This window comes from Amphiprion ocellaris, chromosome 16, assembly GCF_022539595.1.
Source record: "Amphiprion ocellaris isolate individual 3 ecotype Okinawa chromosome 16, ASM2253959v1, whole genome shotgun sequence".
Taxonomy (NCBI): domain Eukaryota; kingdom Metazoa; phylum Chordata; class Actinopteri; family Pomacentridae; genus Amphiprion; species Amphiprion ocellaris.
The window spans coordinates 32,082,530-32,100,515 of NC_072781.1; the positions used below are offsets into that span (position 1 = coordinate 32,082,530).

Below are 17,986 nucleotides of genomic sequence, written 5' to 3' on the forward strand. Positions count from 1 at the left end.
TGGAATTTTCTTTGACATAATAGGATTAATTGTGGATTATTTTGTGTAAAACGGCTGTGGATGATAATTAATAATGAACATGTGACTGTCAGGTGTCAGTAATTCCATCCCGTCTGTGTAAATACTCCTCAAATCTGCACGTTTTAATGGCAAAAACCTTTTTATTTACAAGTTTTGATTCTGGAATCTTTCTACTTTCTTTTGGCATGATTAGGTCAAATATGACTGTTTACATATTGAAACAGTTAAAATTATTCTTTACACACCACAATAAAGCAGCATAAAGTACATTTAAGTACAAAACAGAACTAGACAGCAGTTAAATGTGGTTTAAGGTTTAATTCACCTTCTTATACCATTAATTCTCTTATTTTGTTATCTGTTTTCACCTCAGTGGAAAGCAGTGGTCACACACTCACAGCTCAGGTCTGACACAGCCCTAAAGTTTATTTTATTCATGTCATTTAAGTTACACGGTGGAATCAGAGACACAAAAAGGAGGTTAGAAAGGAAACAGCAATCATTCCACATCAAAATGGCAGAATGTGTCCACGGTTCCGTCTCGGTCGGCTCATGATGCTCATTCCAGGCTGTAAAAACAGACTCCTGCTGTACGGTTTGTTGACTGGAAACACCGTCTGTGCCTCTACACAGGGAACTACAGCAGCATGAGTGTGGAGACGGAGCCGTGGTGTTAGTAACACATGAGCAGAGGGTTGTGTCTCGTACGAAGCCCTCCGCTGAGCCTCGGAAATAAAAAATAAACCAGACCGCACTTTGTAAAAGTTGTCTGTCTGTCCTTTAAAAGGTCCCGCACAACCGTCAAACAGAAAAGAAAAGTCCGTCGGTGGATATTTTCCCCCCGAAGCAGTGAAAACATCACCAAGAGTGTTTACATATATAGAGATTTATTTTCTGTCTTATTGCAGCTCCAGGTTTGTTTTTTTCTCATTCAATTAAGATTAACTGGTTAAATTGACTTCCTATTAGAGTTAAACACGTTTTTATCTAACCAGAGTGTCAACGGTCAAACGACGACTAATTTCCCTTGATACTGACGAAAAAAAAAGACATTTCAGCCTCTTTTTGGGAACTTAAAGATCACATAAATTTGATTTTGAAAGTCAACAAACAGCAGCTGCAGTTTGTGTTGTAAAAGTTTGACCTTTTTTTAAAAATCTGAGCTGCTGCAGAATCAGCGTCCGTTTGAACCCAAACACTCCACCACTCCCAAGCCCTCACACACAACTTCTTCTCTTTTCTTTTTTAGTGTCGACACATTTGGCAAATCGTCATAAAAATAACAAAACATAAACATTAAAAACAGACGAGTTCAGTTCACATCAAAGTAGAATACAGATATTATATCTTTACCCACAAAAAGCTCATGTTACGACTAGCTAGAAAAAGAAAGAAAACATCACCATGTTATACGAGTGTGTGTGAGATGTCTGTCTGTCTGTCAGTGTCTGATTAAATGTGTAAACTTACATTAACGAGCAAACATGTCTTTCAGTATCAACACAGGAATCCTCGGCCCAAAAACCCCCTCATCACATCAGAATCATTCCCAAAGAAAGCATCCAAATCCATCACCACAGAGTCAGCTGGCCACTAAAAATCTCAAAACTTTCATCAAAAAAAAACAAAACAAGAAAAAGAAAAGTAGTGTCAACTATATATATACTATATATTTATATTTTTGTTCTTTTATACCAACCAAACATCTTGTATATTAATGTGTTGCTGTGGTTTATGGTCCCTGCAACGTCATGGAAAAGGTACAATGATGAAAATAAAGACACTGATCCCCAACTCTGTCCAGCTAGTGTGTGTCTGTTTGTTGTCTAGCGAGTGTGTGTCTGTTTGTGTAGTGTGTTTTTCTGTTGAGCTCTGAACCGTTTAGTGCATCTCGTTCAGTACGTTTCGGTTTAAATGCTACGCGTTTCGTGTGCCGGCGTGTTGCTGTTGTTGTCGTTGGATGGTTGGTTGAGGCGTCGCAGGCATAGTTTAGTGTGTTTGTAGTGTGATGCCGGTAGTGTGTGTTTGTCGCCATGTGTTTAGTGTGTTTCTATGCGTTGGCGCTGATGCTCTGTTTGTAGACGGCGTGGTAGGCGTTCCGCAGCAGGACGTAGGGAAAGCAGGACTCCAGCAGGTCCATGGTCAGGAAGGGAGACTCCTGCACAATCTGAACAACACAGACGGTAGAAATACACAAATACTGTCATTAATCATAACACTAATCTAACAGTACAAACGTGTCGCTACCAGAAACATTCACTGTTCCAACATCTAAAGTCTCCTCATAGTCTGAGTTGTTCTCACCATGTCCAGCAGCAGATACACAGATTCTCGGTTACGTGTCGTCATCTTGTCCGTTTCCTGACCGATTTTCAGCAGGCTGGAAGACGCCAACTACACAAACAAACAAACAAAACAACAAGTTAGAGTGGTGTCAGTTTGGTGGTGGTTCAAGTCCCGGTCAGGGTGCAGTTGTCCAGTGAGGACCTTCAGGTAGTGCTGCCTACCTATCTCCTGTTCTATTTCCTCAGATGTACGTCGCTTTGGATAAAAGCGTCGGATAAATGAAACTATAATTGTTTGCCGTCTCAGCAACAACGGTTTTAAGATGAAACTCAAAGCTTTTGTTGCGTTGCAGCCTCCTGTTTACACAGAAACAGCGTTTTAGACCTAAAACAGAAACTTTTGAACACGGCCTCAAGAGTGGAATTTTTCTCTAACGTATCAGCTGCCGTTGCCGTGTGAACGAGCAGCCGGAGTGTTCAGTGAGAACGCTGACGTCACGCCCCGCTTCATGCATTACACTTTAATTCTCGTTGCCATGATGACTGGACGACAACAGTAATGATGGTCGACCACCGTGTTGGTCTTATACTGCTGAGTCGACTGAATTTGTTGAATCTCCTTCAGTAAAATGTGCGTCTGTTGCGTCATAACTGCAATCAGCGAAGACGCATTCGATCTGCATATAATGAATGTGGACTCGTTTTGGCTGTTCTTCTGGTCTGTGGAGGAAAAGCGTTCTACAAAATTACATCGCTGACTACCCTATCTCTAATTTTTCCACTCTGTTGTCGTTTAAACCCAACAAGGCAAAGGAAATCCGTTTGTGTTTTTTGTACTCTGGTCTCTAGAGTATTAAAAGAGTTAGAGACTCCACCTGGTGGAACAACCAGGAGCTACAGCTGATCTACATTTACTGACATGGAGAGTAAACAGGTTTATTACATCTGTTGGAGCCTCAATACATCCTACCATCTAATACTACATTTACCCTCTAACACTACATTTACCCTGTAACACTACATTTAGAAAATGATATTGAATTTGGAAGCTAAAATATTAAATGACTCAGATCAGATTGGGGACAAAAACCTCTATTAATGGTTGTTAAAGAAAATCCTATTTGATTGAATAATTAATGGTGCAGCCTGACTTCTGATGCATGTTTACATGGTATTTGTTGTTTTCCACCTACGCTGGCTAAGTGTCGTTCTGTTGTGGTCATACAGCGGTCATCTCCTCACACCTCGACTAAGAATCTGTCGACTGGCTCCAGACAGCTCAGAATTTTAACAAGAACCCAGAGAAGTGAGAACATCACAACTCTTGCACGACTCCCAGCTGTTTTAGATTTTCAGATCTTATTTTATCTACATCTGACCTCTTTAGTTCCATACCAGCCTTCATGCAGCCTGAGATCCTCAGAGGTCTTTCAGAGTCTCGGCTGGAAACTAGATCTGACAGATCGCTGACAGTCGGAGTCCCGAAGCATCGGAAGCAGGAAATCAGGTCGGCAGATCAGTGACCTCCTTAAAACGTCTTCTTTAAACACATTATAGGAGAGTCTATCCTCATGGTACGAGACTTACTGATTCACTTTTAACAATAGCGTGATGTGTTCTGAATTTACACTGCATGTCTTTCATTTGCTTGGGATTTTAAACAGCCTTTGGTTCACTTGATTTTATGACCTGCTTTAAAAAAAAAAAAAACAGCTGTGTTTGTTCAGTTTTACTTGTCTGCACTTTGCAACCTGAGTTTAGAAAAGTTCTCCATAAATAAAGAACTTTACAGAAGACAACGCTACAACCATGAACACCTTTTTGTTTTTTAAAGGACTGAACTTAAAGTCTAGTAAAAGCTGTGATGACGACTGGTGGCAGGACATGAATCTATCAACAGCTGAACACACGAGCAACTTTAACGGAGCCGTTCTGTTCAAACACATCAACGTCTTCTTCTAATGTCCCTCAGTAAGCTGCCACTGTGTTACACTAAACAGGCTGATTTTTATATGTTTTATTTCATTTATTTATACTGTATTTTCATTCATTTTAAATGTATGACGCCAATACAAAGGTGTGAGAGAGAAACGTCTTTTTGGTAGAAATATGGACAATGAAAATCCTCTATTTCAGGGATGTCCAACATACGGCTCGCGGGCCAAAAGCGGTCCTCCAGAGGGTCCAATCCGGCCCTCAAAGTGTAAAAACTCCAGAGAAGTCATTAACTGCAGATTGTAAATTAGTAAAACTATAAATTTAAATTAATTTCTAGACCATGACAAGTTGTTTTGATCAAAAAGTAAAATACTAGATTGTTCATTGTTCTTTTGTCATTTTGTCTCGGTTTTGTAGTATTTTGTCTTGTTTTTGTTGTTTTTTGTCTTGTTTTTGTCATTTTGATGATGAAGTAAAATCCTCTATGGTTCGGTTCCAGATGACTAAATGTTTTGTTCCTTTGTGGAAATTCTGTGATCTGGAAGTTGTAATGTGGAAATGATGAACTGAGGCTGAATGTTGCTGAAAGTACATTTCAGAATGGACTTTTTTGCACTAAAACAAAGGAAAAATGTGGAGTTGTGGTTATTTATAGGTCGTCATGCTGTGATTTTACTGGTCACTGGAGATCAAACTGGGCTGAATGTGGAACCTGGACTGAGTTTGACTCCCTTCATCTATTCAATTCAATTCTATTCTATTCTATTCAATTCTATTCTATTCTATTCTATTCTATTCTGTGTCTTGCTTGGCAGACAGTGACTGGACTAACTGGAAAAACATAAAGAATCCTTTGATATATAATATTTCCATCATCTATTCATGTGTGACGTTTAGTTTCTTTGGGAAAATTCCACCGAATCAAAGCTTAAAACTATGAATTTTCACCAAAATCACTTTATTGTACGTCTCATTAGAAAATTCACTCACTTCTGTAAGTAAAAACTACAAACCCTGTATTGTCAGTGCACCCTAAAGGCTACGAGTGACTCAGCTAAACAGTGAGGAAAAATACAGAGCAGGAGCAAACAAACGCCAAGAAGCTGTCTGGAGTTTTGAGGGTTAAAGTTGGCAGAATTTTTGGTAAAAATTTCCACCATAACCTTCCAGAATGTTGAAATTCAGGTGGTCTGAGGGTAAAACTCGACTTCTCCTGCATGTGTTTTCAGGTTTTCGGGCTTTTCAAACAGAAACATGTCCTGCAGAGGAACCGTAGCAGCATTCCAGCCGTAGAAACACCAAATGATTGATAAAACCTGAACTAAGTGTTCAGACTCACAGCCAGGAACTCCTTCAGGCGGTCCTCTATGCTGCCCTTGTGGATGGTGAAGAGAGCAGCAGCGATCTGGTTGATGGCTTTGGCCAGACAGTGGATGTTGTTACAGTGACCTGCAGGGGGCAGCAGACGCACACCGTCAGCACAACAAACACACTCATTCCAAATCTATTCAGTCTGCTTTAATCTGTGACTTCTGACTGACAGCAGCAGGAAGTCTCCAGAATATTAAACCTGGAAAGGAGGTTTTACTTCCACGTTCAGGCTGATCAGTGTTTAAATCACAGGGAAATATGTATAGAAACAAAACATTTATCAGTTGATTATGTAGATTCACCATTTTTCCCCCAGTATTTCTAACCTGTGGATGTAAAGAAAGAAAAACACAGAGTGCTCTACATGCTGATTCCAGTTTTCTTTGTCAATAATCAAAGAAAATTTACTTTTATTATTATTTTTTATTGATTTATGTCATTCTAACTGTGTTAAACAGCACAGAGGACATTATTTTGGGTTGTGTTGTTTCCATAGAGGTGCAGGACTTGCATCTTTTTGTGGTGATTTTGCATTTTTCTGTGGTGATTTTGTGCATTTTTGCAGTGATTTTGTTTGTTTTTGTTGCAATTTTGCATCTTTATGTGGTGATTTTGAATGTTTTTGTAGTGATTTTGCAACTTTTTGTCCAAATTTCATCTCTTTTAGTAGTGATTTTGTGATATTTCCTCTTTTTGTGGTAATTTTGTGTCTTTTTGCAGTGATTTTCCATCTTTTTGTGGTGATTTCATCTTTTTGTAGAGATTGTGTGTTTTTATTGTGATTTTGCATCTTTTTGTGTTGATTTTGCGTTTTTTGTGGTAATTTTGTGTGCTTTTGTTGTGATTTTGTGTGAACTAGTGAGTGTGTGGATATAAAACATGTAATTGTGAGTTGATGACCGGCTGCAGACATGCACTGCTGTCGTGTATTAGGAAGGAAAAACCAATCGCTGGCCACTGTGCGCTCTGCATACTAACAATGGTGGAGCCATTACAACTCATTATGTCCCTTATTAACAGTGGCGCCTTTCATTTCAAGGTTGTTAGAAGTCAATGTCTTGATAATCCGTCCCTGAGTGACGAATCTCTTTGATACTTTATCAAAAGCCTCTCTGACTCCATCAGTGTCTCCATTATAGAGAGATCAGATCCTTTAACTGATGGATCTTTAGTGAAATACACGAAACAAATAAGGTTAAACAGGCGACAATGGGCGAACAGAGCTTTAGAAATTATTAATACTGTAAAATAAAACACACTAATGAAGATGACGGTGTGGCTCTTGTGCACATAAATGAATTAATCTGAGGGCAGAAGGTCGACCTCATTTATATGCAGAACGGTTTGATCCCAGCAGTAAATTATGTTTCACAGAGTTTAAGGCTCTGAACTGTATCAGTCCTAATATTGTCTCTGCAGATAGAAATAAAGGGAAACCAAACATGATGCTTTTACTGCTGGTAGCACCAAAATACTGCAGTACATTTTGTATTTTTCTTTTGTAATGACGAGATCTGCAACTATTTATTAATCACACAACCTTTTAAATAACCAATTAACATTCTGAACCCCAAAACCCATCATTCATCTGATGTACGGCTGCATCTGAACACTGAGCTTAAAATTACAATATTTATTCCACACGTCTTATTTGATTCAATTCAATTTTATTTATATAGCGCCAATTACAGTCAAATTGTCTCAAGATGCTTTACAGAACCCATATGCCTGAACCCCAGAGCAGCCCTAAGGAGACAGTGACCTTAAGTTAAGAATTCACCAAAAATAAACCATTCGCTCGAACCAGATTCTGTAAAAAATAAAAAATTCTGTGTTACTTGTTGCAGATAAAAATCCATTAGTTACTCAGCTGCAACTAAAAGTCACTCTACAAAAATTCAGGGACTTTCTGGCTGAACTGCAGGCAGATAGGAAATATGTATAGAAACACAATTATCAGTTTATTTTGTCGAGTCACCGTGTTTTGTCCATTACTTCGACCCCTATGGACGTAAACAAACAAAAACAAAGTGCTCTACATGTTGATTCCATTTTTCTGTGTAAATAATTACAGAAAATGTACTTTTCTTATTATTTTTTAATGATTTATGTAATACTGTGTTAAACAGCACAGAGGACAGTGTTTTGGGTTGTGTTTCCATGGAGGGGCAGGATTTACATCTTTTTGTGGTGATTTTGCATGTTTTTGTGATTTTGCATCTTTTTTGTGGTGATTTTGCAACTTTTTGTGATGGTTTTGCAACTTTTCGCTATAATTTCATTTCTTTGTGTAGTGATTTTGTGTGTTTTTGCATCTTTATGCAGTGATTATGTGCTTTTGCATTTTGTTGTGACGATTTTGTGTCTTTGTCGTGATTTTGCAACTTTTTGTAATAATTTTATCTCTTTTTGGAAGTGATTTTGTGTGTTTTGTTGTGATTTCATATCTTGTGGTGATTTTGCGAGTCTGTTGCACTTGTGCATCTTTTTGTAGTGATTTTGCATCTTTTTGTGGTGATTTTGTGACTTGGAAGTGGAAAATGAGCCCACAGTGTTGAAAAGTGTTACAGAAGCAAAAACAGGAAGAAAACATGCCAAACATGGTGTGATTCCAGGTTCTTATGGGAGAAACTGCAGCTCTTTGAAGGTTCATATGAGACACGACTCAGTTTTGGAGTGCAGGTTGAACAAATCTGAAGATGTCACCTTGGATTTTTAATTCTGGGACACGATTACAGAACAAACTATCATTTAGTTTTTTAAAAAATGTATCAGGCAGACGAGCTGCTAACAGAAATAGTCATCAGTCGGTGGATGGAGGCGCTGATTTGCACCCAACAGTCATGAGTGGGTGTTCTGTGTTTGCTCCTCATTTACACTTCAACCGCTTCTCGTGTCAAACATGAAATCTGGGTGAAAGTCTCTGAAATTAATCTGAAACACAATCTGTCAGCGACGCACACAGAGCGACAGCGTGCTGCCTACCTTCTATGGCCGGGCTGTACTGTGACATCACGTTGCTGGCGAGCGTCGGCAAGGAAACGGCCACAAACACCATCAGCAGGCAGGCGATCTTGTACTCCTCCTCTGGACTGATGTTCTCTGCATGGACACAAACGTACACTAAGCACTGCAAAAACTCTAAATCCTACCAGGTCTATTTGTCTTATTTTTAGTCAAAATGTCTCATCCTCCCTGATTTAAGATAAATTCACTTAACAAGAGACATTTCAGCAGATGGAGGAACAACGCATCTTAAAATATTGCATCTTAAATATTTTGTTAAGTCAAACAATCTTGAAATGATCTTGCTTTGAGTTGAATTTTACAAGAAAACTCAAAATAAGTTTAATCCTCATGTCGTCCTGCGGGTCAAATCGATCCGTTTTAAAGTTTGAAAATGTGGGGAAAAAAATGTTTTCACAGTGAAACTTCTGATGTCCACATTTTCAACATTTTTGGGAAATTTTTGAACATTTTTTGGTGAAAAAAGGAAATGTTAAAAATGTTTCTTAAGAACATTGACAAAAAAATCTACCAACATCCAGCGAATTTTTTGTCAATGTTCTTAAAGAAAATATTACAAGTTTTACTGATGTATATGGAATAACTTTAGATATTTTTAGGACTTTTTTTGGAAGATTTTTACTTATTTTTTGAAAATATTTTTCAAGAATTTTCTTGCCAAATTTGGGGGATTTTTTTTAAAATAAAACTTTTAAGGGAAACTTTTAAGGAATTATTGGAGTTTTCTTCCTGAAGGTTTTGCAAATTTTCAGAAATTTGGGGAATTTTTTTTGCTGATTTTTTGGATTTTTTTCAGACAAGGAAACAATATTTTTTGGTTCCTGTAAATGAAGACAGCAGAAGGGTTAATACATCTCAAATTAGGTTACATGAAAGCAACTTTTTTTTTTAGCATGTCTGGCTTATTTTAAGACACCTAAGCTTGACAATCCTGGTAAAATAGAGCTTAAAATAAGTTTTCCCAGCTAATTTTAAGATCTCAATGTTCTAAATATCAAATCTTATTTCAAGAAATCTTATCAAGTCATTTTTCACTTGTTCTACTGGCAGATTTTTTCACTTATTTCAAGGTAAAAGTTCATTGAAATAAGTTTTTTTTTTCTCGTTTTAAGAGGAGCATTTTGTCCAGTGAGGCTTTGTGCGGCTACAGGCTGGGCTTGTGTGTCTTTGTGCGACTGTGTTTGTGGCTCACCGCTCTTCTGAGAGGACAGGGCGACCACCAGGGCGGGATCGATCTCACAGGGGAGACCTGCTGCCGACGACAGCTCGTAAACATTCATGGCCACCTGGAATCACACAGAAAGTCCACGTGAACACAGAGAGAGCAGCGTTTGGAGGCTAGTCTTCGTGTCTGTGGCGGAGTTTTACCTTCATGTCCGTCTCTCGGGGAATGTGATCCTTGAAATCCTCCACTGAACTGACCAGGAAGGGAATGTGACAAGACAACACCTGGAGAGAGACAGACGGTTCGATAAGACAGTGATGGAGGAAATCTTACAAAATAATAAACAAGAAAAGCACTCAGATTCAATACCAACAAAATGACCACAAAAAGATGCAAAATCACAACAAAAACACAAAAAATCACTACAAAAAGAGAAATTAAGACAAAAAGCTAATTCTATATTAGCTAAAGTTGCTCAAAAATGAGTTCAAGTTGCTCTGTCAGTTAAAGTTGCTTTATATTTATACAACTTTAACTAATGCAGAGCAACTTTAATTCATTTTTGAGCAACTTTAACTAATATAGAGCAACTTTAGCTTTAGCTAATGTAGAGCAACTTTAACTTTAGCTAATGTAGAGCAACTTAACTAATAAAGAGCAATTGTAACTCATTATAGAGCAACTTTAACTCATTATAGAGCAACTTTAACTCATTATAGAGCAACTTTAACTCATGCCATTTTGATTACTGGTCATTTTTTCCATCTTGGACACTTAGAACTTTGGCTTTACTTGTAATTATTGTAATATACTGGGATGGTTATTATTCTGTCTATGTGTTGTTCTCTTTGTTCTGGAAAAATAACAAAAACAAAGTAAAACAAACAGAAACACTGTCTTGGAACTTTTCGATCGTGCTGTAAATTCTTTAACAGGTTCTTACGTCTCTCAGAGCCTCCTGAGCGAGGGAGCGGAAAGACAAAATGACTCCAATGATGGTCATTCTCTTCAACACGCTGTCCACAGCTGCAAACACACAACAACACAATAAATCAATGAACTACAGTAGATATAGGGATCAGTATCAACACAGCAGATCATCAGGTTGTACGTCATTTTAAGATGAGCCTGTGTTTCCTTCTGTACTGACTTCTACTTGCCTTTCAGAGACTATTAATATGATTACAAGGGTTAGAAAATCTTTTAACAAGAAGAAAATCCACAAATAACATCAGTAACTGTGTATATGCCTATTATGTGTGTGTTTTTGTTTACAGGTGAGTTTCTTGAACAGCGCAGCCATGTGGTCCGGTTTGTCGAAGCTCGTCCTCATCTGGGTCAGAACCTCCATGTTTTCTACCACCAGTTTCTACAACGACAAGAAAAAACCACCAAGAGTTAAAACTAAGAACAACCTGACTTCATTTCATTCTGCAGGATCATCCTTTTTATTTCTGTTAACTCGGCAGCGAGGCCGTTATTTGTCAAACAGAAGCCAAGTGATTCTCATTCATGGTTCAGAAGTCTTTAACAGTCCTCGCTTGTTGTGTGTTTATTCAGTTATAATGTTTTGTATTCAAACTGCAGAGTCGTGGCTCCGTGACGCACATCTTGAAAACGCTTTGATAAAAAAAAAAAAAAGATGTTGATTAGTCACAGGTTCAACATGCTGCCCTCTACTTCTCAGAGACTCTGTGATTCTTTTACAAAGATCTGACAAAACGAAAACAAGGAAGACACCTGTCAGTATGAGGGCGAATGCATTTACAAATTATACAAATAAAGCAGTTTTGTGCAACATGTAAAACAGAGTTTGCAGGCAGAAATCAAAACACATGAGCAGACAAACATAATTAAACAGACAGGCAGGTGAATTGAAACGTTCAAGCTTGTTCACGAACTATTATGCACATTTAAACCTGTTTGAACACGAATATTTAACATTTTCAGAATCAGCTTTAACGGCCAACACAACACACACGGCATTTGGTTTCAGCTGTTGGTGCCACTAAGATTAAAGAAAAGAGAATAACGAAATAACTACAGCAAAAAATAAACAAGAAAAGCACTCAGAGAGTTCAGTACTCCACCAAGGCTGTTCAGTCTTTGTATGATTTCTGATGGATGAAATCTTTCATAAAAAATGACCTTGCATTGAGCACAGTCATGTGTTATACATGTGTACGTTATGTACGGAAACCGAATCACGTGACCTAAATATGTAGCAGGTGGCAGGAATTGATGGGACTCAGAAACACCCCCACAATTTAATCAGTTGTTCCCTGGATCATTTCTGATGGATAAGTCCTGATAAGTCCTCAGAGGTGGATTTGTAGTAGGATCACAATCATGTGATCATCAGCAGGCAGCTGATGTAGTGTTCACTTGTTGTCATGGTTACAGTGATGCCATGCCGCTATCTCACAATGACACAGAAATTTTAACAAATCCGTGGATCCAGACTATAAGCCACATCACTGCCAAAATCTAATCACTTGGTCCTTGTGTCATTTCTGGCCTTCCCTGAAAATTTCATCAAAATCCGTTAGTCTGTTTTTGAGAAATGTTGCTGACAGACAGACAGACAAACCAACACCTTGGCTGTTAAAAAGTTGAAAATCCAGTGATTCTTATGTTTTTACAGTTTCTAAACCAAACAAATAGTGGTATTTCGGTGAGTTTTTAAAATAATATGCTTTGAAAGCCACTGGCGGTTTTAATGTAATACGTTACATATTTTCTTCCTCTAAATAAAAACTAAAAATTAAAAAATAAAACTAGGAAACATTTGAGATCTTAACTTTCATCCTGTCTCCATTTTGGAAAACTATTTTCTCTTCCCCCTTGTTTGTTTTGTAAATCAGAGGGTTTGAAGGACGAGTTTTATCTAAATGAGGTGTTTAGAATAAAGTGATTCTGGTGATTTCAAGCTTAATTAGGGGACATTTTCCAGACAGAACTCCATTTCACACATAATTAGCTTCAGGACTGTCAGAAAGTTGACTATCTAATGATTCTTTCTGACTTCTGGATCTGATAAATATTTGGATTTTAAGCCTGACACGAGATTAAAACACAACTTCTTGATATAAAACCAGATCAGAAACAGTTATTTACAATTAAGCAAGAAAAAGAAATCACTTTTGCGTACAAAACTCTTCTGCTTCTAATATCCAGCATGTGAGCAGATGTTTATGAATGTTTTTACCTTTAGCTCAGCGACCTGAGATGAAATGTGCCACATCAGACTCTCGCTAAGGAACTTCATACCGTACGGTCCCAGCAGCTCCGACAGTGAACGCATCTCTGGAAAAAACAGTAAAAACACAACTTTAAACCCATTTATACACATGATTTTAGCAGAAAATGTTAAATGTGTAGTGTGTGTCTCTGAACTGTAAGGACGTGTGTACGTGTGTGTGTGTGTGTGTGTGTGTGTGTGTGTGTGTGTGTGTGTGTGTTTTCACCATATGTGTGTAAATGAGTCATATTTTCTGTACTTTTGTTTTCAGGAAACTTTTCACTTTTTGTTTGTTTTCATCGCTACGTTTCACAGTGACTCAGTGTTTGTGTCATGAACGGTTCGTACCAGAGATGTCTGAATACTCCTCGGCGTTGAAAGTCAGCTCGTTCTCTGTGGGCAGGTTGACGAAGGCCTTCATGGCGGGAAAGTAGGCGATGTGTCCGTTGCTGACCTGACGGAGCAACGTTTCCAAGTACCTGAAGGCACCAAATACAGAACTTTACCAGTGAGTTACAGGTTTAGAGCCACGTTTAATCAGTCAGTCTGCAGCAGGAACTTTTCCTTCTCTCATATTTAAAGTAAATCTATAAATGTTGTTGCTAAATGTCATTTTAATCCAAAAGAGGCAAATCTCAGCTTCCTATTACAGATCTGTAACCTGCTGCTCCAGACAAAGATGTGATCCACATAAAGGAGAAAATACATTTCTGATTTCTGTAGCTCAGATTATCGATAATAATCTGGACAATATTAATATTTCTGTGAAAGAATCTGTGCAATAATGTCACTTCTATAATTAGTACTTGTGTCTATTTTATTACAAAATATTTGCTGCTGTAAAACTGCAAATTTCCCCACAGTGAGATTAATAAAGGTTTATATTATATAAGCTTATTTAGCTAGAGAGGCATTTATAAAGAAAACAATAACTAAAGCACTATTTTACATTACTAAAATTATATTTCCCATCCTGGCTATTCACAGTTTCAGGACATTAAAGTCCAAAATTAAATGTTTTTTTTTAATGCAAGAGTCACAATTGCTCTAAACAATATCAAATATAAACACAAAATGTAAGTAAAACTATAAATAACAATCATACATGTGCAATAATCTTATGATTGCTTTTGTTTGTATGATTCATTTATTTATTTTAATTTCTCAATTGCACTCCAGGGCACAGTTTTTTAAATTCTATTTATTTTGTATTTTATTCTAGTTTTTAAACTCTTTATTCCAGCCTTTTAATTTTTTTTTATGACACCTACAGTTGGATTGCACCTTTGATTTTGTCGTACGACAACAATAAAGACATTCTATTCTATTTTCTGTCTTAACTTAGTTGTAAGAGTCTGAATTAGGGATGTCCGATATTGGCTTTTTTTTGCCAATAATGTTCTACTCTGCATTTCCAATTCCGATATCAACTGATACCGATATCTGTGGGCTACTGAACTAGTTTTAGGTAACATCTCATATCTCCTGTGGTGGAATTAACACATCATGCCTCATTTATTGTGATGCCCTGTTGGATGCATTCTCAAATGCAACAAGGCTTTCAGATGGAAACACTGTCTGAGCAAAACAAGAAAACTACTTTAAGTTATGGAAATAATGACTTTTTTAAAAAAAAATTGTCTCAAACAACAGTTCACACTCTCCCTCCCTTCCTCTATGAGTCTATTACAATGTGGCAACTAAACTGTAAAATTTTGAAAACTGTCGGCGAAATCCAGGCATTATTTTATTGGTTTTCATGATAAGCAAAAAAACCCGATAACGGTATTGACCGATGTTACATTTTTATACCAATCTCGGGCCGATATTATCGGACATCCCTAGTCTGAATTTTTAATTTGATAGAAGAGCAGTGGATTGGCACAGACTTGTAGTTTCTTATTAAACTGCAGATTTGTAGAGATCAGACTATTTTAAAAGAGTTTTGACTAAGAAGTATATGTGTTAAAAATATTATGCTTTTTTCAAGTAATTACACTTTTTTTTTTGGAAAGACTTTGTACAGAAAATGTTGTAAACTGCTAAACTTCTACAGAATTGTCCAGTTTCTAAATAAACAGACTTTGAAAAATTCACTTTCATGGATAAAAAAAAAGAAAAAATGAAAGATTTACTTAATTATGTAGACAATTAGATGTTATGCGGTTATAAAACCATGAATCATTAATGAGGGAAAAACAAAAGTTGAATTTTCTTGATTTTCAATAAGAAACCTGAAAACAAATCAACATTTTTCCAAATGTCTACAGGTATTGCCAACATTGGAGAAAAATATACGGTGACTGTACCGCCTGTACATATTTTACTACTTAATTAATTAAATTTTTGTCATGTGACTGTTGGTCGTAGCTGATTCACTAAATGCTTCATAGTTGCACCACGGAAGTTAGAATTTTTAGATTTTTACAGAATTTTGAAACAAATAGTTCATTTTTGAAATATTTCAAATAAATTAGACATGTAGAATAAAGTGATTCTGACGAAATATCACAATTTCCAGCTTAAATTTGGTTTACTTTCCTGCTAAAACTGAAAATCAACATTTTTATCATGACTGTTGGTTGCAGCTGAGTCATTGATAGGTTCACAGTGGAGAAGCTCTGAAGTTTTAGTACAGATGGTGTATTTTTGACTTTTTTTAAAAATAAGACATGCAGAATAAAGTGGTTTTAATGAAATATCACCATTATAAGCTGAGGTATTATTCATGTAGGACGTTTTAAATCATCTGTTATCAGTTAGAAATAAATAAAAAAGTAGTTGAGAGATCCGAGACGAAGCTCAAAACCTTTCTGTTTAAAATGGCTTTTAATACCGAGCAGCATGGTGACATTTTATTTAGTTTTTTATGTACTAACTTCTAGAAGTATATTTTAGTACTGTTTTATTGCTGTTCATTGTTTTATTGTATATTTTACTGTTTATTTTTATTGCTTTATTGTATATTTTATTTTATTTTTATTGTATATCGTACTGCTGTTTATTTTTATTGCTTTATTGTATATTTTATTGCTGTTTATTTTTATTGCTTTATTGTATATTTTATTGCTGTTTATTTTTATTGTTTTATTGTATATTTATTGCTATTTATTCTTCTTGTTTTATTGTATATTTTCCTGCTGTTTATTTTTGTTTTATTGTATATTTATTGCTATTTATTCTTCTTGTTTTATTGTATATTTTCCTGCTGTTTATTTTTATTGTTTTATTGTATATTTATTGCTATTTATTCTTCTTGTTTTCTTGTATATTTTACTGCTGTCTCTGTTTTTAAGTCATTCTCTTGTTTTTACTGTGAAGCTCTGCAGTCACCCAGTGGCGTGTTGTAAAGCGCTATATAAATAAATAAAATAAACTTTGATAATCCTGCAGCTTCTCTCTGTTGTTTACACAGTTACAGTGAAATATGATTTCCTGCTACACGGCACTAAAAATGAGCAGAATCTGGTTCATTAGTGGTTCTAATAAACCAGTTTCTGTAACTGGTGGTGTGTGAAGACATTAAGGCTCCGATGCAGAACCACTTTTCTCAGCCCAGCACATGGTTTGGTTCAGTTTTCCTCGCTGACCTGCCTGCTGATGAACAGTTTGTTAATTTCCTCCTGTTGATTTAGAGACTGAAGGCAGCTGACTAGAACACACACATCATGATGTTCAGCTTCTTCTTCTGTGGCTCGGTCGGTATCTCTGCTGCTCTTTTATCACCAGTAGCTTCTCTCGCTGCTCGTTTCTCTTTTTAGAATAATCTCCTATAGAATTCTTCACTGCTGGTAACAGCCCAATGAATTATTGTCAGATGTGGGAGATATGCTCGTGTTTTAGACGTTTGTATTCGCCACCATTTTTCTCTCCTTTTTAAACCTCTGAATGTTAAAACCTGCTGGCGGGTTTGAAAGTTGTGTTATCTTTTTTAAAAGAATCACCAAAATAACACAATTTATCAGCCAGAAACATGAAAAACAGGCAGACTGAACAAACTAACCTTAAAGTTCTTGTGTGTGACTTTGGTTTCGACTGGAAAATGAACCAAATATAAGCTGGAAATCGTGATATTTAATGAAAAACACTTTATTCTACGTGTCTTGTTTAAACATTTGGCAAAAATATCACATCTGCACAAACAGGAAGAGCGCAGTACTCCGCCAAGGCTGCTCAGTTGTTGTATCATTTCCGATAGATGAAATCTTTAATAAAAAAATGACCTTGTGCTGAGTACAGGCTGTGTTCTGCATGTGCATGTTATGTACGGATACCGAGTCTTGTGACCTAAACATGTAGCAGGCGGCGAGAATTGATGGGACTCAGAAACACCCCCACAATTTAATCACTTGTTACTTGGATCATTTCTGATGGATAAGTCCTGATAAGTCCTCAGTGGTGGATTTGTAGTAGAATCACAATCATGTGATCATCAGTAGGCAGCTGACGTAGTTTTCACTTGTTGTCATGGTTACAGTGACAGCGTGCTGCTATCTGGCAATGACACAGAAATCTTTAACAAATCCATGGATCCAGACTATAAGCTGCATCACTGCCAAAATCTAATAAATTCCACTTTCCTTGTTTAATGCTTCATAGTATTATAATATTAGTATCTTATGGTATTAGAACTGCATCATACTGCACAGTGGAATATCTATAAAATGTAGTCAGTATCTTTTTACATCATTGGTGAAATTTGCTAAACATGTTGATTCCAGGTTTTGTCAACTTTAATTTTTTTTTCATCATTTCCATCATTCTATCTGTGTCATCCTGCACAGAAAACACTTTAAAGTTCTGATTCCATAGAGCTACGGGACTTTATACTGCAGTGAAAAATTAACCCTTGTGTTGTCCTGCAGGTCAAAATTGATCCGTTTTAAAGTTTGAAGATGTGGAAAAAAATATAATTCACAGTGAAACTTCTGATGTCCA

General features: G+C 36.7%; 1 protein-coding gene across 4 annotated transcripts in view; it reads right to left on the reverse strand.

Annotated features, from left to right (window-relative positions):
- Nucleotides 1-422: 422 nt before the first annotated feature.
- Nucleotides 423-17,986, reverse strand: part of nckap1 (NCK-associated protein 1) — a 62,981-nt gene continuing 45,417 nt past the window's right edge. For all 4 annotated transcript variants that reach the window (XM_023294526.3, XM_023294525.3, XM_023294524.3 and 1 more), the window contains 10 exons: nt 13,397-13,527; nt 13,016-13,113; nt 11,083-11,176; nt 10,751-10,833; nt 10,011-10,091; nt 9,835-9,928; nt 8,601-8,717; nt 5,584-5,693; nt 2,326-2,415; nt 423-2,188 (listed from right to left, as the gene is read on the reverse strand). In XM_023294526.3, coding sequence (XP_023150294.1) covers nt 2,072-2,188; nt 2,326-2,415; nt 5,584-5,693; nt 8,601-8,717; nt 9,835-9,928; nt 10,011-10,091; nt 10,751-10,833; nt 11,083-11,176; nt 13,016-13,113; nt 13,397-13,527 — 1,015 coding nt within the window. In that variant the 3' untranslated portion in view covers nt 423-2,071. The remainder of the gene's footprint in view (nt 2,189-2,325; nt 2,416-5,583; nt 5,694-8,600; nt 8,718-9,834; nt 9,929-10,010; nt 10,092-10,750; nt 10,834-11,082; nt 11,177-13,015; nt 13,114-13,396; nt 13,528-17,986) is intronic.